This window comes from Panthera uncia, assembly GCF_023721935.1.
Source record: "Panthera uncia isolate 11264 chromosome A1 unlocalized genomic scaffold, Puncia_PCG_1.0 HiC_scaffold_16, whole genome shotgun sequence".
NCBI lineage: Eukaryota > Metazoa > Chordata > Mammalia > Carnivora > Felidae > Panthera > Panthera uncia.
The window spans coordinates 47,887,324-47,910,297 of record NW_026057576.1 but is presented as its reverse complement, the minus strand read 5'-3'; the positions used below and the strand labels follow the sequence as shown (position 1 = coordinate 47,910,297).

The window sequence follows — 22,974 nt, the reverse complement described above, 5'->3', positions numbered from 1 at the left end:
CATGCCATACGAGAACACTGTGGTTAGACTTACACATAGCAAGTAAAGTTTTGAAAAATGGGAAATACCTCAGTCTGACCTTCATGGGCACTGGTCTCATGAGTGACTCGGATAGCCTGTAATGAGAACACAAGGAATTAACAGGAAAAAATGACCGTGTCCAACTTTCTAAAAGAAAACAACAATGCTAAGTTTTAACATCTAAAGCTTTGTTAAGAAACAACAAATCGGAAGAAGTTTAGGAACAGTTTAGCATTACATATTTAAGAATGATTTCTGAGTAACCAAATGAATTGCTGTACTTTCTAACCCACAAATCCCTGAAGACTTAGGAAACTGAATATTTGATTATTTGTAATTTCCAGGTGTTAAGTGGGAGTCATTTAAATTATTTGTTAGAACTAACACTTAACACTTTATTCAACTGGGACTAGAATAAAGTAAGCATCTCACAGATAGAGACTGAAAAAGCTGATCTCATCTGTTTCTCCAGGTTACATGCTCCTCTGCGGCTCTGGCTGTAGTTATGCTTAATCATGCAGCTTCAGTCAGCAGTTTAAAAATGTGGAGCAAAAAGCATGCATTTATCAGAAGCTAGAGATTTCAGTTTTCTGAACTTAAGAAAAAAAAAATGCCCTTACAGTACCCACTATTAGCAAACATGAAGAAAATGGGCAAAAGTAGTCATTTTCAGGTGAAAAGTACAACCTTTATGAATGGCAATTTGGCAATAAGTATCAAAGCCTTAAAAACATGCAAATTGTTTGATCCAGCAATTTCTCTTCTGGGAGTTTCTGTATTTACATATAACTGTACATAAGTATATATAATTAAGGACATTTTCAAAGATTTAGCTACAATAATATACCTTGTAGTATTTCTTTCAATAGTGAATAAAGAGGAAAAGTATTAAATTACCAACAATAATTTATTGGTAAAATAAAATACTGTACAATGGAAAGCTATGCAGCCATTAAATGATGATGTCAAATATATACTTACTGGTATGGTATACGTTTGTGATAAGTTAAGTGAAAAAAGCAAGTTATAAAACAATATTACAGTGTGATCAACTTTTTGTTTTAAAAACTTGTGTATATACTTATATACTCCCTATAAAAATATTAATAATGGCGGCTACTTCTTATCGGTAGGATTACTGGTGACTTTCATGTTGTTTACTTTTGTGTAAAATAAAGATGTTTTATGATCTGTAGGTTTTTTAAAGAAAAAACAATTTAAGATAGTCAAAGTAGGTAAGAATGCTAAAACATGATGAAATCAATGAATCTATTGGACACAAACTCTGTATGAGGCATTTTTCTAGCCAAATAATCTGTACATTATACTCCTTCTAATTCCAAAGAACTTAACATCTACCTAGTAGTGTTAATTAAAGTTTAAAAGCCCTTCAAAAGAAAAATAAGAGTCCAAAACCAGTAAGATTTAAATGTCATTCTAAAACAATTCTATGAAATGGTACAAGTAGATTATGTCTTCACACAGGCAAAAACATTACTAAGCTGATAGAATAGCTAACATATGATCTGACATCTAGCCTTAAGCCTTTGTTTTTTCCACTGGTCTTCAGCCTTGTTCCAAATTCCCAGTGAAACACACACAGGGCATTGGCAGGCATCTATTTATTATGGGGAGGGAGTGGTAAGGAACAGTCAATCATAAAATATTTAAAAAATTTGTAAATCAAACTTTTTTTCTGTCATTCAGCTCTAGATGTAGAAAAGAAGTGGCAATTCATCAACATTTATGGATATTTCAGGTAATGTTACATGAAGTACAGAAGGTCTTTTTTAACGGACACAATAAAATCCATAATTGCTCAAAACTAACGTTTCAAGACAAACATCCCAAAAGTATCTACAATCCCACAAAACTTTGCCCGTAAATGAGATCGAGACAGAAAGAAGGTACCGACGTCATAGTTCTCTAGGTATCTGGCTCGTTCTTCAGGGCTCATTGACACAGACTCCTCTAGGAATTTTTTCAAGGTTGATCCAGATTCTGAGAATATTAAAGAAGATAAAATTGAGAAGGTTTGTTATCTCAAAGACACTGATATATGAAAATACTAGAAGCATGCTCTTTTTTTTTTAGATAAAAACCCTTTCACTGCTAAGTTGGGAATATAAGAATACTGGGATAAATGATAGGCTCTAAGTTGTTTGTGAAACCTCTTTTTATCAACATTATAAAAGAATGGGAAAGATTAATATTTCTTCTAACAGTATATACATTCCCACTAGGGGAAAAAAAGAAGAAAAAGAAAGGAAAATGCTTATTTGATACTTTAAAAGAAAGAACCACAGCACCACCTACTGCTCAGTAAGTCAACTCACGACTTCTGGTGGCTGGGGTTGGGGGGAGGTGATGGACAAGCAGTAATAAAAAATTATTTACCAAAGTGCATCTTGTCTTTATTGTTGGCAATAGCATGGATGAGTCCAATTGTTCCGCAGGCATTGCTGATTGTTTGCTTCATGAAATACACTGATGACGTAACATCTTGTCCCTGAGACTTTATTTTTTCCTCCTCCTCCGTTCTGAATACTTCATACTATTAAAAAAAAAAGTCAATAGTCTACTTATGAAAACAATACGTTAAAAAGTACTCAAACACAAAACCAGGAAACTTCTAAATACCCATTAATGGGCATTTGGTTAACATACTACGGCATATCTTAATGGAATCCTATAAAGCACTTAAAAAAGAATAAAATAGATTTATATATTCTGACTCAGAAATCTGTCCATGATTATAGGGTGGTTCTAGGTCAATATATATTACCATGGTTCTCATTTATGTTTTTAAAAAATATACTTTATGTATGCATTGAAAAATCTGAAAGAGTATACAAAAATTTAACAGGTTATCTCTGCGACCATAGATTCTGAGAATATTAAATATTCTTTAATATTTTAGAATTGTGTTTTTTTTCCTAACAAGGGGTCCAATGACCTTTTCAGTACGGGTTATCCACTAAATGAATATGTATTGTATTCATAACAAACGTTCACCATTATCTATAATAACTGATTTAAAAACAATATGGGAATAATAAATGTCAGAAGTGTGTGCTCTACACCTGACTGCCTAAGCCCACATCCTAGCTCCATTATTACTTGCTGTGTGATTATTATTATTTCACAAGTTACTTAATGACTCTGTGTCTCATTTTCCTAATTGTAAAAAAAAGGTTAAAAAATAATAAAGAGGTTAAAAAACGAGTGACGAGAAGGAGGAGGAAGAGAGTAGAAAGATGATTTTATTGTTTTGTTCTATAACGTTCAGAATCCAATAAAGTAGGAAATCTGCAAACTATAGCCTAGTGGCCAAATCTGGCCCGCTGCCTGTTCTCATAAGAAAGGTTTTATTTTCGTATTGTCTATGGCTGTTTTCACACTAAAAAGCAAAGTACAATAGTTTTACCACAGACTCTGTAGGCCTGCAAAGTTGAAAATCTTCATTATCTGGCCCTCCACAGAAAAAGATGGCTGATCCTTGCAATTAAGGAAACAAATGATGTCTACAGTAAACCCATAATTCAGAAACTGCCTCTAACAACAAATGTATATATGCCTTAAAAAATCATTTTTATGGGGGCACTTGAGTGGCTCAGCCAATTAAGCATCTGACTTCAGCTCAGGTCGTGATCTCATGACTCGTGAGTTTGAGCCCCGTGTCGGGCTCTGTGCTGACAGCTCCAAGCCTGGAGCCTGCTTCGGATTCTGTGTCTCCCTGTCTCTCTGCCCCTCTCCCACTTGTGCTCTGTCTCTCTCTCTCTCAAAAAAAAAAATAATAAACATTAATAAAAATAATAATTTTTATGAATTTGCTTCAAAATCAAATTTTTAATTTACATTTTCAGAATAAATTCTGAATCATTAATTCATTCATATGACTTTAACTGATAAAAACTGTAAAAGATTCAATATAGTAAGCTTATGCTGAAATGTTTATATGGTCCTACAGCTTAGTTTACCGTTGTTTAATATCAGTGTTCTTTGCTGACAAAGCAAAATGAGATTTGGCAACTTCTCAAGATTTAACATTTAAGAAGAAAAATCCTAAAATGACACAGAGCAAGCATAGGAGAAAAAGTTATTAACAGCAGACTAAAGTGAAAACACAGGGTCAAGAGACAAAAATATCAGAGAGAAATTTATAGCCTCTTCCCTTGCAATTCATTGGTGAGTAAACACTACAATGAAGCACACATTTAAATCACCATAACTGACTTTCTTTAAAGAGTAACGAAGTATCCATGACAGTTCTTTTGGTATTAGTATGCTTTAGCCATGTGCAATTACATAATCACTTTCTATATCAGAACACAGAAGACTGAAACACTTTGTATCTCCTAAAACATCCACTAGATACCCTTTGAGTGACTTTAATATGTCCCTTATGAACTGAAATGGAAATATGCCAAATTGTAAGAAACAACCAAACATGGCAGATGCCATTATATTCTTCGCTTTAATATTTTAGAATTGTGTTTTTTTTCTAACAAGGGGTCCAATGACCTTTTCAGTACGGGTTATCCACTAAATGAAGAGTCCTACTGATAAGGACAACATGCTTTTTTAAAAACTGATGACCCACTACATGAAGGAGACCAAATCCAATTTATTCTTTAATAAGGAGGAAAAAAAAAAAAAAAAGGTAGGTCATACATCTCAATGTTTTGGGAAATTTCCAACTTGGACCATAAACTCACATTTGTATAACACCAACTAAGAAAGCCTAAGCTTTAAGCTTCTTTTTTTTTTCTTTTCTTTTTATTATTCTTTACAGTTGGGGTCCTGGGATAGCTATTGGCTTACTTTAGTAATAAAAGAAAAAAAAAATGAGAATAACATTGGACTAAGAGAGTAAACTTAAGTGTCCTAACCCCTCCTCAAATTTCAGAATAATTACAACCTCACCATTAAAAGTAGTTTGGTCTAATAATGGATAATCACTAAGAAATTAATAACGTTGAATTCTATATTACAAACAGCAAATATGAAGAAATATCCCTTCTTTTTAAAAATTTTTTAAATTTTATTTATTTGACAGAGACAGAGATAGTGCAAGAGGGGGAGGGATAGAGAAAGGAAGACAGAGAATCCCAAGCAGCCTCCATACCACCAACGCAGAGCCTGATGTGGCATGGGGCTTGAACTCATGAAACCATGAGATCATGACATAAGCCAAAATCAAGAGTCAGACGCTTAACGGACTGAGCCGCCCAGGTGCCCCAAGAAATACCCCTTCTTCAATTAAATAATTTGTTTGGTAGAACTTTAACTAGAAAAGAGAACTATTTCAGTATTTTTTATTTATATTAAACTGAGGCTACTTAGTTATGGCATAAAGAAAATTATCCAGAAATTTCTAGGACTGAACAAAGCCTAATTCTTAATTTCTGTGAGACTTGGCTTCATTTATTCCTGAAAAATAACATGGCCTGAGCATGTATATGACAAAGTCACCAACACTTCTCCCACATCTTCCCAAACATTCACTTCTTCATCTTTCACAGCTACTAAGTTCATCCTATTAAGTTTAAAAATAGAAATCAGAAGGATATAGTCTCAAAAGCTGTTTCACAATGAACTTAAAAATGTTGGTTTCAAAATGCATATATCTATATGACATTCTAAGAAAAGGCTGAAATATGGAGATTTGAAATTAAATATCAAACTCTAAAAATAGATAATTATAATCCCCAACACATCCTAAACCTGCCAATTAAGCTGTGTTTAAACTTAATGATTTCCACACATATCAAGTTTATTCTGAAAATAATGTAACCCCTATCATTAATTATACCTTCCTCCTTAAAGACTTGTTTTTAATTATGGATTGGAAACAATTACACATATACTTAAAATGTGAATATTATTTATTTATACCTTCTCTAAGACAGATTTAAGATTATTCTAGTACTTAACATTTCTAAAGTATATACATCAAAATGTGACTAAATGTGATATCGAAACATGCTGAGGCAAACTAATCATATTTTATAAAAGAAGAAAACTACCCAAGTTTAAAAGTCTAATTCAGGGCTTTATTGTGAATTTATAAATCAAAATCTAAATATCAGCTCTTTAATAAAACTAAGTTTCTAAGATGTCCTTTATGTTTTTTAATTTTAGAGAGAGAGAGCATGTGAGTGGGGGAAAGAGGGAGAGGGAGAGGGAGAGAGGGAGAGGGAGAGAGGGAGAGGGAGAGAGGGAGAGGGAGAGAGGGAGAGGGAGAGAGGGAGGGAGAGAGGGAGAGGGAGAGAGGAGGAGAGGGGGAGAGGGGGAGAGGGGGAGAGGGGGAGAGGGAGAGAGGGAGAGAGGGAGAGAGGGAGAGAGAGAGAGAGAGAGAGAGAATCCCAAGCAGGCTCCACACTCAGCCCAATGTAGGGCTTGATCCAAGGACCCTGGGATCATGACCTGAGCTGAAAACAAGAGCTGGACAGTCAACCGACTGAGCCACCCAGGTGCCCCTAAGATGTCTTTTAGATTTCCTCATATTTTTTAAAAATTGTAAAAATGTTTATTTACTTTTGAGAGAAAGAGACAGAGACCAAGCAGGGAAGGGGGAGAGAGATGGAGACACAGAATCCAAAGCAGGCTCCAGGCTCCGAGCTGTTAGCACAGAGCCTGATGCGGGGCCTGAACTCACAAACCATGAGATCATGACCTGAGCCAAAGTTGGACGCTCAACCGACTGAGCCACCCAGGGGCCCCCAGATTTCCTCATTTTATGCAAGAAGGGAGTCATTTATTCTTAAAGCAGACCATGTTTTTAACTCAACATTGAAAGAGAACATTACATTTACCAGAGACTTCATCTCAGTTAACAAGTACCTTTTCTGTAATAGGGAAGAGAAGTAACACTGCACACACTGGTCTTGGTACCATGCTAAGAAGTTCAGGATCCATTCCATATACATCAACAAACTGCCAGTTAGGATGTAGACCTAATTGTTTGAGAAACTGGTAAAAGTTGAAAACAAACAAACATTGCAACATTAACAGGGAAATAACATGTATTACTGCACATTTAATATATAAAGTGAATGCAAGGTATACTTATTACTAATGTTCAGCAAGAAAAGTAAAGGTTTTCCACGAATAGGGTGAGAAGAGATAGCAATTTATTTATATCAATTAACAAACATTAAAAGTTTATATTAAGCAAAATCCCTTTTTTTCAAAATCCATTACTTTGGGATTGAACATAATAAGCCAGGACTTCACCAAACACATACAGCTTAGCTTGGTTGATATGTTAAACTCATTTTCACTACAATGACTTTTAAGAAGACGTATTTTAAGTTCTCTCAAATAAACAATTATATTAGATGATCAACACAGTTTATCCTACTTACCAAAAATGACGCCTGAGGTTTAAAGATAGACAGATACCACAAATTACATCAATGAGCAAAAAGTACATAAAGCCAAAAGAATCCAAGTGATTATATGAATGCCAGAAAATGCTAGAAGTAAACTGGCTTCCTGACCTCTAGTACACAATGAAACCCACTTCACTGTCTCTCATACCTGGTAAAACGAGTATAACTGAAGATTAGTATTTTTTTAAACTCTTAAGATTTCACAGGAAAATAAAATGTCAGACCCTAATCTACTGCAGAGGTAAAAAGAAAAAGTAATGTGAATAATGTCAATTTCCCAATAAAGTCTTAATATATGTTTGTGTTGAATGAAGCTGATGATTTACAAAAGTACACCATCACAAAATAAGTTTTAGGTGAGAGGGGAAAAAAAGGAGGAGAGGAAAAAAAATGTATTAAAAATGCATCATTATTCCTTACCTCAAGAATATAAGTTATCTACCAGTCTAACACTATCTGAAGTTTGAAACTAAGGTGCCTTGAGTATTTCTCCTTGAAGAATGATCACATGTACTTGGACCATCAATTGAGATCTTATAAAACCAACAGAAAGCATGTTATGTCACATGAACAGTGCCATTAATCTCACATAGTCAGGTTCTGTAAGAAAAGACTTTCCCAGTTAAAGGGCTACTTTCCATCTCTCTGCTTCTCGGCCTGGCAAAGAAACTCTAACGATAATATGGTTCGTCAAAAATAAGGTCCTAGATAGGTTTAATAAGAAATATATTGAATTAAAAGACTCTTGGTAGAATGTACTCAACACCTATGAGTTTCTTTAAGTCACATGCTTTCCAAAGTCTGAGGCCACAGAAATCAATGGACTCTTCTATAGCATACCTATTCTTCATCTGATTCTACACTTTTAATAAAGTTCACTCAAGTACTCCAAACTACTTCCCTCTCTGTTCTCCACTTTCTCCAAAATCCTTAGTCTATGCCCTTCTCTATATTCAATTTGATCTAGCAACCAGAAAGAATTAAAACTGACCCACAAGTCAAGGGAAGGAACTGTGTCTTAATCATCTTTTTAATCCCATCGCCTAGCACTGTACCTGGCTAACCCAAAGACACTCAAGTTTTATTTGTTGAACTGAAGATCACATCCCTATTTTAACAGATAATCTTGCCATCTGTATGTCTATGGATGTCCATTAAGCTATATTTATCATGAATATTTAAAACATATTCATTTGGTGGCTCAGTCGGTTGAGTGTCCAACTTCTGCTCAGGTCATGATTTCATGGTTCATGAGTTCGAGCCCCACATCAGGCTCACTGCTGTCAGCTCGAGCAGGCTTCGGATTCTCTGTCCCCCTCTCTCTCTCTCAAAATGTAAATAAATATTTTTTTAAAAAATTTTAAATATGTTCATTTGTATTTGTGTCATGTTAAATAAGGAGGAAAGATATATTTGGCTTCTAATCAAAAACCAGGCATTCATTTAATCAACACAGAACACTGCCTGCCCAGTCTATAGCCATACCACCCTGAAGGTGCCCTGGTCTCCTCTGAGCTTGGAAGCTAGGGAGGGTTGAGCCTGGTTAGAACTTGGATAGGAGAATACTATCTGCCTAGGATTGAAAGCTCTAAAGGGAAAAGAAGCATAAATCCTGATAAGAGGATTTAAATTTGTTAATTTTATACACCCCAAAAAGTCATACTGTCATAAAATTATAAAACAGCATGGTACACGTAACAGAGAAACACATCTATGCTGCAAACTGGAAGTAACAGTGAAACATTTTAGGGACAGTCTTACTCCAGGTCAGCCAAAGCTATTAAGGATGAAAAATACTAAGATCCAAGGCAGCCACTGTAGAAAGAATGATTAGTAACTGAGGAATGAATGACTACATTAACATAAAAATGGCTACATTTTAACTGGAATCACACTTAAATTTTTACTCATACTGCTAATCTCAAAGAGATTGACATAAAAAGGCCAATCAATATCTATCAAGCACATTTGTTGCATCCTCTGATTCCGGATTGCTGTAAGATTCACACAGGAAGTCATCTATGAATGAAAAAACAAAAGCAGCTATTAATAGTAACTACCTCTGGGAAGTGGAGAAAGGGTGGGGAAGAAGGTCTTCAACTTTTACTTCTCTCTTTTTTTTTTTTTAATCATGAAGCTGTCCTACTTTGATAATTAAACAAACGCATCTGTGTTTAAAATTATCCTATGTAAATAGAGAATGATTGGAAGGAAATTCTCTAAAATATTGACTGCTTAAAAATACACACATACATACATACATACATACATAAAAATATTGACTGCAGTTAGCTTGGGTGATGTGAACTCAACTTCTTATTTTCCAGTTTTAAAAAATGTGTTATTTTTATAATAGTTATATGTAGTTTGTAAGTTATAAAAATCTATAGAACTGATACACATGTTTTAGTTAAATTTACAAAACTGGGAGAAAAACTCAAAGTAATGACCTTAAAACTATTCCAAAAAAATTTCTCCAGACTACCCACAGAGTATTCTGTATATGCATTTCCAAAGCCATCTCTACACAATAGAAGCATGCAGTTTGCATCAAGCGGGATAAAAGGACTTACAACCTAATACCAATCTGGCCTTTCTAAACATTGGGTAATAACAAAATTCTGACCGATTAGCCCACTAAATTTTCACAATGCCACTGTAATTTTGGCCAATCAAGAAAAATGAGTAATTTAGGATATGTGCCCTTAAAATATGAGGCAACTTTTTTTTTTTTTAATTCTGTGGTCCAATGATAAATTTTTCCACCAAATAAACACCATTTAAAATTATTTGTAAATATTTTTAAAAAGTATCATGTATCAGAAAGCATGCTAGAAGCTTTAATATACTTCACCTTTACTGCAAGGAGCAAGGTAGCTTTTATTAGATCCTTTTACCAATGAGAAAACGGAGTCTGGGAGATTACAGCATTGTTCAAATTCACATGGCCAGAACCCACGTGCAAAGCTCCAGGCTGCTCTCATCCCTATTTACTTTTCTTTCACTGAAGTATCTTCTTTTATACGGTGTTCTCTAACTTTAGCCACAATGAACAAAGAGTCTATAACCACCTCTTCCCTCCAGGTCTTTGCACACAAACTAGACTTCTCTCTACCTGAAAAACTGTTACCCTCTGCCCCTAACTTATAATGAATTCTTCCTCCTTTTTTAGATGACAGTCAAATAACAAAAACTCTGATTTTGTAAATTTAAGAAAACAGAAAAATAACATTCACTTTCCTTTCAAATTTGTTTTAAGCCACTTTTTCTGGTCTTTAATGGCATGCTCAGGGCAGTGACAGACTCCACCTTATTACTCATTTGTTAATGATTTAGATTGTAACAGAAATTATGCTTATTTAGTACTTGATATTACTACTAATAAATATATATAAGCAGTAATTGCTAGAAGAAGTAGAGAGTAACTAGAAGTTAAATGAGAATAATTTTTTTTTATCACCTGATTTTATTCCGGGTAAGTCCTACCTGTAACATGACAAAATATCCTTAGAATGGATTGACAGCACATTAATCAACAAGAAAAATCACTGCTTACCACATCTACTGAGACACATGGTTACTAGTTAATGTCTAACAGTTAATAATGATCTCTATATAATAAATATGTCAATCATTTTCCTACAAACTAGGCATCATTAGAACATAAAACTAAGAGTATAATAACGTATGCAACTACCAAATTGTACCAAGTAAAATACCTAAGATTCCATTAAGTTGAAGAAATAGAGAGTGTGGGGATGGATATTGTTCGGGTTTATCTGTGGCTTAATTTATTCTCCAAATTCTAAGTCAGTTATCAAATTTCTGTTCATTTTCTAGTCTCAATTTTGTCACTAACATATAAAGAATTAAAACCAACCACAAAATTTTGGTTAAAACCAATCACTTCTAAAATATTTGCTCATTCTGCCCTAAAATCACATTACTTCTTTAATAAATTTAAAACAAACTGAACCCTGCCAAAACAAGCCAGAAATAGTGTCAAATCATACACTAAATAACATCTTTTTCCCTGTTTATGTCACCTCAGACTGGCCTCCTGTCACCAACTAACCTATTATGTTTCTCCTGATGGTTTTGATCACAGTGCCCTATTAATTTTTTCATTGCACTTAAAACAATTGCTAATTGTTTGCTTACTTGTTTATTGTCTGTCTTCCCACTGAAAAGCAGAAAACCATGAATATTTTAATCACCAAAGAATAACCAGCTCCTTCTCAGATACCTGGCATTAGAAAAGGTGCTCTGCAAATATCATTTAATCTATGTGAATAAGTAAATGTGCATGTGTGTTTGTTTGTGTCTCTTTAAAGTGAATGTGTTTTATAGTTAAGATTACCTAGGAACAAGGTCCATTGGCAGCTGGATCACAATATGTAAGTTTCCAGTTAAATAAATTTATATCTTATTAACAAATAATATCACCAAAAATAGTTTTGTCTCTTGATATGGCTAATTACATTGATTGACTTTTGAATGGTGAACCCAGCTGTGCGATCCCTGGATAAACTGCTCTTAGTCATGAAATAGTATTCTTTTTATCCATTGCTACACTCAATTTGCTAATATTTTGCTAAAGCTTTTTAGATCCCATGAAGGATACTGGTCTGCAGTTACTCTTATTATGGCTTGTCTGGTAATGCTGGCCATAAAATGAATTGGTAAGTGTCCCTCCTCTTCTATGTTTATATACAATTGGTATTATTTCTTAAAAGAGTATCTCAAGGGATGCAGAAAAGCCATTTAAGAAAATTAAACATGGATTCATGATAAAAACTCTCAGTAAACTAGGAAAAGAAAGAAACTTCTTTATCTGACAGAAAGCATTTACTGAAGCCCTACAATTAACATATTTAATGATGAAAGATCAAATGTTTTCCACCGAAGGCAGAAAACTTTGTATTAAAGGTCCCAACAAATGCAAAAAAGAAAAAGAAATAAAAAGCACACAGATTGAAAAGGAAGAAGTAAAAACAGTCTATTCACACAGAATATGATTGTCTATATAGAAAAATCCCAAAACATCGACAAAAAAGCCACCAGAATAAGCGCATTTGGCAGGGTAGTAGGATACAAGCCATCATATAAAAATCAACTATATTTCTACACATAGCAACGGACATTAGAAATTGTAACTTTAAAACAGTGTCATTTACAATAGTAACAAATATTTAGGTATAAATCTAACAAAATACATGCAAGACCTATACGGTGAAACTACAAAACACTGTTGAGTGAAATCAAAGACCTAAGCAAATGATGAGATATACTATCTTAATGGAATACAAGACTCAATATTGTTAAGATGTTAATTTTCCCCAAACTAAATCTATATATTTAGACACATTTACCATCAAAACCATGATTTTTTTGTACAACTTGACAAGTCGATTCTAAAATTTATATGGGAAGGCAAAGTAACTAAAACAATTTCAAAAATAAACAAAGTGGGAGGATTCATACTATTTGATTTCAAGATTTACTACAAAACTACAATAATCAAAACAATGTGGTATCGGGAAAAGAACAGACACAAAGATCAATTGAAAAGAACAAAGTTCAGATATATGGTAAATTGATTTTTCACAAAGGTATAAAAATAGCTTTGGATTAGGTCTCCCCTATGGACTAAATCAGAAGGTGCAAATGATTTCTTCAGCCTAAAGATTTTTCTCTCTTTACAAAGGGGTGAAACTATTTTAAGGAAAAAACAGCAAATTTCAAAAGGGGGAAACAAAAGAAAATTAACATACATATAGAGAATGCCATCTAAAGCATAATATAAAAGATATATGCAGGGTTTTAAGTTTTGTACATCTCAGGATTACTAAAGAGACAAGAGTTCCAGAGTCATTTCAAAAACATAAAATAAACTGCATAAGATGAAAGATTTACTGTCAACATTAAGATAAAGGGTTTCTATCTACTTTCTGTATATAAGGAATTTTTCTACAAGCTTTGAAAACCAAAAATCAAGTATGTGATGAATCATTATTCCTTGATGATGAAAAGGAAAATTATGGGGGGGGGGGCCAGGAACGTACATCAGATGACAAGCTAAAAGGGCCATAAAAAGTAAATGAGCTGATGAGAATTTAAAACAGGTTAAGATAAAATACACCTGAGCAAATCAAAAGTTTATACCTGGTAGCACAATAACTTTTAATGGAGTGGCTGGGAGATGTTCTCGTTTCCCACCCCAAACTTGAACCTTCAATAGCCAGACGAACTTGAAGTGTTTGTAGGTGGGCCAAGAATGGCGTGGGAACTATTATACTGAGCTTTCTATGGTATAGAAACAACTAAATTCCAGTTTTAAGGGACTGGAAGAGAAAGGGGGCGTGGCGGGGAAGAGAAGTGACTTGATGGAGCAAGAGAAGATGATTGGAAGATGATTTCATAGTGCAGGCGGTGGATGAAATTACAAGGACTGGGTGGGCGAGTTTTCAAAGCTTGGAGTCAGGTAGTGTAGACAAATTAGTCACCCAGAAGGTACAGGAGTTGGGAAATTATGGAATTGGCACTAGCAGGAGGCAAAACGAAGAGGGAAGAGAAATAGGAATACAGGGTCAATGTGCCACAAGCCTCAGACCCAGACCCCAGGATGACAGGGGAATGGCCCCAGAGGAAGGGCTGAAACAGCAGGGAGCATCTCCAGGAATTAGGTGGTAGGGATACGGCCGTAAAGGGGGCACACCCGTATGAAGCAGAGCAAGAGGGGCCCTCACTGAATCTAATTCCAGATTCCTAGGAAGATCAGAGGTGCAGGCAGGCAGGGAGGGCTCCGGGGTCCCCAGCGACAGACACCTCACTCACCTGGTTGGTGACCTGAAAACGGAACAGAGAACACAATTTATAGAAACAAACTGCTCTGGACTAGCCGCGGCATCCCGCTTCCCTCCGCCCATGCCCGCGGCCTCAAGCCGAGATCCAAGCAGCGCACACCTCGGGGTTGGCCTCCAGCGGCAGCCAACGCTGACCCTCCATGGCCGCTCCGCCCGGCCCCTCTCCAGCTCTGACAGCAGCAGCCGCCGCCGCTTCCGCCCCCGCGCGCTCTGACCTGGGACCGTCCAACCCTCCTCCACCCCCCCCAGGGAGGGGTGCTGAAAAACGAAAAACAGCTTGGCAAAACACTCTAGTGCTTTTCTCGTTCCCTGCAGATCCACACTCAAGTCTTACATTTTAAATTAAGATACAATCGGAGGAGAGAAGAAAAGCCACCTCCGTACTGAAAAAGGAAAAAGAATCTGAATCCACAGCTAGCTCCCCTCTCACTTGGACTGTTCCCATCCGAGCCTAGCGCTCGCGTGCTACGCCTGCGCCTTTCGCTGGCCTGGGACCTCATGCTCGCGGGCGCCTTCCCGTTCCTGCAGCTTCATCTGGAGGCGCTAGGGGGCGCGCCACTGAGTCCTATTCTAAGAGCGAACAGCGGGATTGCCATGCATCAGGAGGCCTGAAGGCCAGTGAATGCCCAGGAGGCAAGTCCCAAAAGCTCCTTTGCCACGGTGCAGAGGTGATATGTTAGCCTTATCTGCTATTGCAGAGAGAGAGAGAGAGAGAGAGAGAGAGAGAGAGAGAGAGTGAGTGTCGGGGGAGGGGGGAGGGGGGTTGCTCTCTATATACCTATTTAGTTATTTATGAAAAAAATGTCAAGCACCTATTATGAATCAGACACTGCACTCACCGTAGAGTAGAAGAGGAGGGCAGAAGAATGAAAAATGGCAACGAAGTGTGATACATATATGATAGTGGTAGCATGAGATGTAGAACTGAAGAGACGTGCAGCTAAAGAGGGGAGGTGTGTCCAGAGGTTCCCTGCAAAAGGTGTAAAGCTGGAGAGGGCCCTTGAAATGTAATATGCACTCTACCCCAGGTCAAATCTCTGGAGTTATCATTGACAATTTCGGCTCACCAAAGGGATACCCTCTTAAAACGGTTTCTGTTTAATCTGCGCCTCGTTCTCCATCTCCATGGTTATTGCCTTAATTCTCTCATTTCACTCTTGCAATTTCCTACATTATTGACAAATTTAGTTTCTGCATATCTGATTATGCTCAGAAGAAGTGAAGTGTGCACTGTGGCTGCAGAGCCTGCAAGATTGAAGGGCTTTGGTTGGAGGTGATGCTGGAGGGGTAAGGAGGGACAGTCCCATCAAGACATCTGGGCTTCACTCTGTAAACAGCAGGGAAACACTGAAGGCTTTTAAGCAGGATTTTCATATCTCTCTTCCACCAGCCTGTAAATTCCATGAGGCTTGCAGGAGTGTCTTTTTAAATTCTTCACACTGTTTCCCCAAAGCCTACCCCAGTGCCTGATACATAATAGATGCTCGACAAATACTTGAGGAATGAAGAGAATCATCAGATATGCAGAAACTTAATTTGTCAATAATGTAGGATATTTGCAAGGGTGAAATGATGAGAGAATTAAGGCAATAAACCACGGAGATGGAGAAGGAGGCACAAATTAAATAGAAACCATTTTAATAGGATATCCCTTTGGTGAGCCTAAATTGTCAATGATAACTCCAGAGATCTGACTTGGGGTAGAGTGCATTTACCACTCTGCTCCCAATAGAAGGCATTCAGGGAGAGGAGCTTTTACGAGTGAAAAAAAAAGGAATAATTTTATTGCGCTGAGTTTGGCTTTCTCGAAGAACTTCCAACTTTCCCACTCATATTCTGGCCACCGATGTCTGACCTCCAAGGAATTTCCAAAACTTTGATTCCTCTTTCTCCTTATCCATCTGACAGATTGCTGTTAAACCCCCCTAGAGTGAGTTGGTAAGTCTGAAATGTCCAGCTCATGATAAGCAGCTATAGTTGCATCATACTTGAGTTTTATGGCCAGGCTTTCAGTGGCATGCCAGGGCTGCTTTTCAAATGGCCTGCTGTTAGTGAATGGCCTTGCTCCAGAGCCCTGAGGTTCTTCCCTGTGATTCTCCTGTTAGGGTTACCTAAGACTCCACATACACCCTTACTCACTCACCATGGACATCTCTAGTACCCCTGGATCTGCTGAGACATAGGGCCAAACAGCAAGGCAGCTGGCCTTTCCGCACGGACTTGCTGCAGAGCACTGTCTTGCTCAGGGACCCCCTCAAACCGTCAGCCGTCCATGTTACCCAATAAATGTGTTATAGCTGTAATTTCCAGGGTCACATATGCTGCTCTCGAAAAGCCAAAGAGGCCCAATTACTCTTCCTCTTTTCCATTATAGGAGTTGCAAGATGAAGTAAGTTACTCTTCACCTTAAAAAGGTTGTCCCTGTATGCCCCAAACTTTTAGACTCATAACAATTCTCTACTAGAGCCCTAATTTTTGTAGGGTTTAACTTCCACTCTCTGGCATGAATGTACCTATCATCATATTAAAGGGAAGTACTTTTCAGACTTGAATGTGCATACAAAAACATCTGGGGGTCTGAAATGCAGATTTGATTCAATACATCTGAGATGGATCTCAAGATTAGGCATTATAGGCCCTATTTTTTTTTAACTCTCCCTTCATCTACCTCCTTAAAAATTTTTCCACTAAAGGACAAAGTAGCGTTGATCCCCATTATTCATGGATTCTGCACTTTGAATCTGCCTACCTGCTAACATTATTTGTGTCCCCCAAATTAATACTCCCACAGTTATTTGCAGACATGTGTAGTGGCAAAAAACTTGAGTTCCCAGCTGAGAGTGAACAGGCAATATTCTGCCTTCTTGTTTCAGGTCTCATCCTAGAAACAAGTGTCCTTTTTGCAGTCTATTTAGTGCCATATATTTTTTTTTTTGCATTTTTGCACTTTTTATTGATGATTTCAGTGTATATATGGCCCCAAGCATTGTGCAGACATTCTGTCTGATGTTCCCAAACACAAGAGGGCTGTGATGTGCCTTATACCAAAAATACATGTGTTAGATTTGTTCCTTCAGGCGTGAGTTATGGTGCTGTCGGCCAGGAGTTTGATGTTAATGATTCAACAATGTATATTAGGTGAGGTGTCTTTAAAAAGAAACACATAAAACAACGTTATGTATCGATCTGTTGATGCAAATGTTATCAGAGGCTCACAGGAACCGGTATTTCCCCTGGGAGCAGTGGTTCTGTATTTACTAAAGCAGTATTCATGGTGACTTTACAGACCATAACTACCACAAATAATGAAAATCAGGTGTGTTATTTCTCCACTCCTTGACACCTAGTTCAGCCATGTAACTTGTTTTAGTCAATAAAGTAGGGCAGAAATAATAGCGTGCCTGTTCCAAGTCTAGGCCTTAATGAGCTTGTATTTCTGCGTGTTGTCTTGCATTTCTGCCACTGCCTTGAGAAGAATGTGCTTGGGCTAGCCTGCTGGTCCCAGAAACACAGCAAAAGACACTTGGAGCACAGCGGAACCACCTCAGCTGAGCCCAGCCTAGACTGGCCAACCCACTGCTAACCCTTGAGAAATGTAAGCTAAATAAATATTTGCTTGTAGTAGGACATTGGGAATTTGTGTGTGTTGGGGAAGGGGTAGTTTGTAAGAACAAACTAATTAGCAGCAACTAATTACTATACCTGCCAAAACTTTAAATAATCAAATTAAAAGGAATATAGGTAATTGATACACTTGCTCAAATTCTAATAGCCAAATAAAGATGTGTAGTTTTACCTCCAGAAATTTTTAAATGTATATGTTAATACAACTTAATTTGTTAGTAAACTGTCCAACTATGTTAACTAAGTGAGATGTTATTATAGCAATGAAACAATAATATATATTCAGACTTAATTCAGGCTTTACTCTTCATAGAAACTTTGACCCTTCTCACGCATTTGTTTGATCCTCATTACAGTCCGACAAGCAGGCAGGTGAGAGAGAGAGATGTCACCATATTACAAACACAGTAGCTACCGCTTGGAGAGTTTAAGTTGTTTCCCAAGGTTTCACAGGTGGCAGAATGGGACTTCAACCTACATTTCCTGCAGCCAGATCTAGAATTCTTTTCAAAGCCGGAAAGAGACAAGAGCAGTGAACATGCTGACAGTTAGAGAAGGGTACTCAGAAGATAGGCTGGGGATTGGAGGAGGCTACAAAGTATTGTTACAACAGCAGGTGCCAGAATTCCTCTGAACTGTCCATTCAGAAAAATTCCACACCACTGATGAACCACTTAGGTTGGAGACTGAGACCCAGGGACATCCAAGTTGGCAGGAAAACAAGCAACAGCATATCGTTACTACACGTCTCTTCCTGAGAGAAGAGTGTGAGGAGGGTTGGAGAAGGAAGGGGACAATGAGAGAGAGACAGAGGATGAGAAGGAGGAGGATAAAAAGAAAAAAAAAGGAGGTAAGTGAGGAGCATGAGAGAGGAGTCTAAAAGAGAGAAAAATCCTAGAACTTAGTGCATTGTAAAAGATCTCATTTTATTTTCATTGATCATGAATTAGTCTGGACATTTTTCAAGTTGTTTTTGGCTGTAATTTCACATCTTTTCATCCTTGATCCATCCTAAAATTCTTTCTTAAAGCCCCTGTAGAATTTATTATGTATTCCAGTGTTTCCCAACCTTTCTCCCCACGTGATACAGATCAGCAATATCAAATAATCCATGCACTTTTATTGACTTTAACACTGACAGATCGATTTCGATGGTTGTCAAAGAATATCAAGGTTTGTCACCATTTCTTACTTTACTAAACTCACTAATTCGTTTTCTCAGCCACTGATGAAAATTCAATAACTTCCACTCAAAAATAGCAGGGTGTTTCTGACAAAGTGATGTTTGATGTCTTAACAAAAGTTGTTGTGTCTCAAAACCTGCTCTCCCATCCTTATAGGTTTCGTTTTTATATTCTGAGCGATTTGGCAATTATTCCAACCTTAAACCCGAATAAGCTACCTTTTTGTTTTATCTACTCAAGGCCATCTACCTATTTTTAGGAACTGTAAATTATTGGGTTGTTTTGTAAGAAAACATGGATTTTTGGTCATTACTCCAATGAGCCATATTTGCCTTACTGATACCCATTGTTCTATTTCCATACCTAGTAACTTTTGTTAGGTCAAGTCAAAGCATAATCTTTCTAAAGACACTTTACATGGCAGTTAAATATAGTAAGTACACAGCCAACAATACCCATAACTCAGTAGAAGTGCTGATCAGCTGTGACCAAGTTCATGCATGCACTAACAAAAATAACTGGGTCACAGCTGCTGCCTGGCTACCTGTCACTATAAGAAGCCATCTGATGCAATGTGCATTGTGATTGCTGAGATGTCAAATGTGAAAAAATAGGAATCTAACAATGGATAAAATGCAGCATTTGTATAACACCTGCCAATCAAATAAGGTTGTCCTCACAGTGTTAACCAGCCCAGGGAATCTTCTAGGCTCAGGGCCACCCAGTTTTCCCTAGAAAACTATGGGGATCAATTTCTCTGTACACCTGTAACTCATTTGTGGTGTACCACTGTGACTACTCACTGTCTTATATTATTTATCTAAATAGGAATACGTCTAGCTGTCTTCCTACTGTATGGATATGGATCCTGTCATCACCTGCCTTGAACCTGCATCTCATTGCCAAACCACCATTGCAAAACATACGCTTTTTGCAGTACTTAAGAACATATCCTAACCTTACATTATTTGGCCTCATCTGCCTGTGGGACAGCTTAATAATTCTCCCCACTTGATCAGAAGTCATGACTACCATAATCTAGCCATGTTTCTATAAACCAGGCACTTAACCTACTTAGGTCTTATTTTAAATAAGAGACTCTATAAGGTCACTTTCAGCCAAAAGTTGAAACCTGTGTCTTGCAAGTTTCAGATAAATGTGCCAATTGGCCGGGTGAAATGAAAAAGGAATGTGGGGACAATGACACACTGTAACATCTAAAACGTATCTAAATGCATTCTTACTCAGTTTTTGATATAGTTTGTTTTGTTTTCTTTGTTTGGTTTTAAATACATGGGTAGGCCAGGTTGGCCGAAAGGCTAAGAATTTGCGTAATCTGCTTTAAACTCTAAAACCTCTATGAATCCAGGATCAGTGATCATGGTTTATTCCCAATTCTGCATCTTTGCTTATGTTGACCATTGATGACTACTGCTATCTCCAACCTCCCACCCCCACCACAACACACACACACACACACACACACACACACACACACACACACCATCACTCATATTCTTGAATATCCTGGAGAATAAGTAGAACATTCAGTTAGCACAAGGCAGCTGAGAAGGATTTCGGCACCTACTCTGGGAGTCCCTCTGGAGTTCTCTGAAATTAGATTGCAGACCGTAAATTAAAAGCGGAATTGGAAGTTTTCCCTATTAGCCAGGTGATGTTGCTTAACATTCTTGAACCTCAGTTTTTTCATCTTTAAAATGGAGATGATGCATGATATAGATAGCTTATAGGTTTCTTTTTTTTTTAATTTTTTTAATTTATTTTTGAGACAGAGAGAGACAGAGCATGAATGGGGGAGGAGCAGAGAGAGAGAGGGAGACACAGAATCCGAAGCAGGCTCCAGGCTCTGAGCTGTCAGCACAGAGCCCGACGCGGGGCTTGAACTCACGGACCATGAGATTGTGACCTGAGCCGAAGTCAGATGCTTAACTGACTGAGCCACCCAGGCGCCCCTCTTTTGAGGACTGAATAGCATGATGGTGATAATAGGAACCAATTATGTGCTTTACATTTGTGGTCTCACTTAACGTTTAATAAAAACCGTGTAAGTAAAAAATGAATAGCTTCGGTTTTACAGATTAGAAAGCTGTTGTTCAGGAAGGTCACCTTCCTGAAGTCACACAGCTGAGTGTGAGAAGACAGATTTAGATTCAGATTCAGGCCTATGTGACTCTACAGCCTCCAGCACTGTCATGGTTTCCTATTACTGCTGGAACAAATTTCCACAAACTCTGTGACTTGAAAAAACAGAAATTTGTTATTTTACAGTCTGAAGGTCGGAAGTCTAAAACGGGTCTCACTGGGCTAAAGTCAAGGTGTTAGCAGACTCGACTCCTGGATGGGAGAACTCATTTTCATTCCTTTTCCAGCTTCAAGAATCTGCCTGCCTTCCTTGGCTCTTGGCCTCCACCACTGACACTTTCTCTCTGACTCTAACTCCTCTGTCACCATCTTCTGCATATAAGGGCCATTGTGATTACACTGGGCCCACCTCAGTAATCCGGGAACATGTCCTTATTTTAAGATTCTCTGAGGAGCGCCTAAGTGGCTCAGTTGGTTAAGCATCCAACTTTGGTTCAGGTCACAGTCTCATAGTTCATGGGTTCAAGCCCAACATTGGGCTCTGTCTGTGCTGGCAGCACAGAGCCTGCTTGGAATTCTCACTCTCACCTCTCCTTCTGCCCCTCCCCCACTTGTGCTTTCTCTCTCTCAAAATAAATAAACTTAAAAGAATTCTTTTTAAAGATTCTCTGATTAGCAAACTTAATTCCATCTGTAAATTTAATCCTCCCTTGCTATGTAACACAGTATTCTCATAGATTCTGGGGATTTAGAAGTGAATATTTGTTAAATTAATTAAACATGGAGGCCATTAGACTGGGATGGCTCTGATGCTGTGGTGGCCTATGTAAGCAAACCAAAATCTGCGCCTACAAATGCCTCAAGGTTATGGGATCAAAATACTAAGGGCAAACAAATCATAACTAGACAACTAGGCTTAAGCCACCGCCAATCAACATTTTCCTTACTTTGCTTCCACCGTTTCTCTCTGAAATCTCTGTTTGAGCTCCCATCAGTGGAGTGTTCCTAACCAACTTCTGGTATGGCACTGCCCAATTGGAATCGATTTTTGCTCAAATAAACTCTTAAAATTTTTAATTGGCCTCAGTTTATCTTTTAACACATCTTTGGGGGCCCATTATTCTGCCTACCACATCCACTGACTGTGTAGAATAGTATAATACAGTATTAGTAAATGTATTTAGTGGCTATCTGTTGTTTTTGTTCCTTCAGTATCTTTTCATCCAAGTTTTGTGGCATTGTCCTCACCTGCACCTCCTAGGGTGCATCTTCTTATCCCTTTTGCTGCTAGTGACTCTGCCAATTATACAATTCTACCTCTTGTGGCCACAACAGGGGACATAGGGAAAGAATAGTATTGCACCACCCTAAACCCAGTATTGGTCCAAGGGGTAAGCAGATGACCCAAACAAGCAAATTGGTCTCCTTTCTAAGAATTGAGATGGGAGAGCAGCTTTCTCTTTCCCTTTGGATTATAAACCACAGGTTATGACCTCAGAGATGCTAGAAGTCATGTGTCCATAGGCAGATATGGAGAAGCCTAAGAGAATGAAGCCAACAGACAAATTGAAGGTCAGATTACAGTTGAGAAACAGAGTTTGGGCCCTTTGCTATTCAAGTCTCATAATTCTATGAGATTCTTGCAGTTGGCTCTACCCTTACATTTCAGAGGCCATGCCTGTGAGACGATGATTTTGCTATTTTGCTCAGGCTAGTTTGAGCTGGGTTAATACCACTTGGCACAAAAAAAAAAAAAAAAAAAAAAAAAAAAAAAAAAAA

The 22,974-nt window shown here is 37.6% G+C and overlaps 1 protein-coding gene across 4 annotated transcripts in view; it reads right to left on the bottom strand.

Moving 5' to 3' along the window:
- Positions 1 to 8,145, bottom strand: part of UCHL3 (ubiquitin C-terminal hydrolase L3) — a 36,524-nt gene extending 28,379 nt beyond the window's left edge. For 2 of the 4 annotated variants that reach the window (XR_007461129.1, XR_007461130.1), the window contains exons 1-4: positions 6,868 to 7,634; positions 2,419 to 2,575; positions 1,937 to 2,022; positions 69 to 116 (exon numbers count right to left, since the gene is read on the bottom strand). Coding sequence is in view for 2 of the 4 variants with exons in the window: in XM_049647081.1 (XP_049503038.1) it covers positions 69 to 116; positions 1,937 to 2,022; positions 2,419 to 2,575; positions 6,868 to 7,032 (456 nt within the window). In the remaining 2 variants the exon portion in view is untranslated. Of the gene's footprint in view, positions 1 to 68; positions 117 to 1,936; positions 2,023 to 2,418; positions 2,576 to 6,867; positions 7,635 to 7,838 lie in introns of those variants that run through there. The other 2 variants (XM_049647083.1, XM_049647081.1) reach the window with 2 other exon arrangements.
- Positions 8,146 to 22,974: the final 14,829 nt, after the last annotated feature.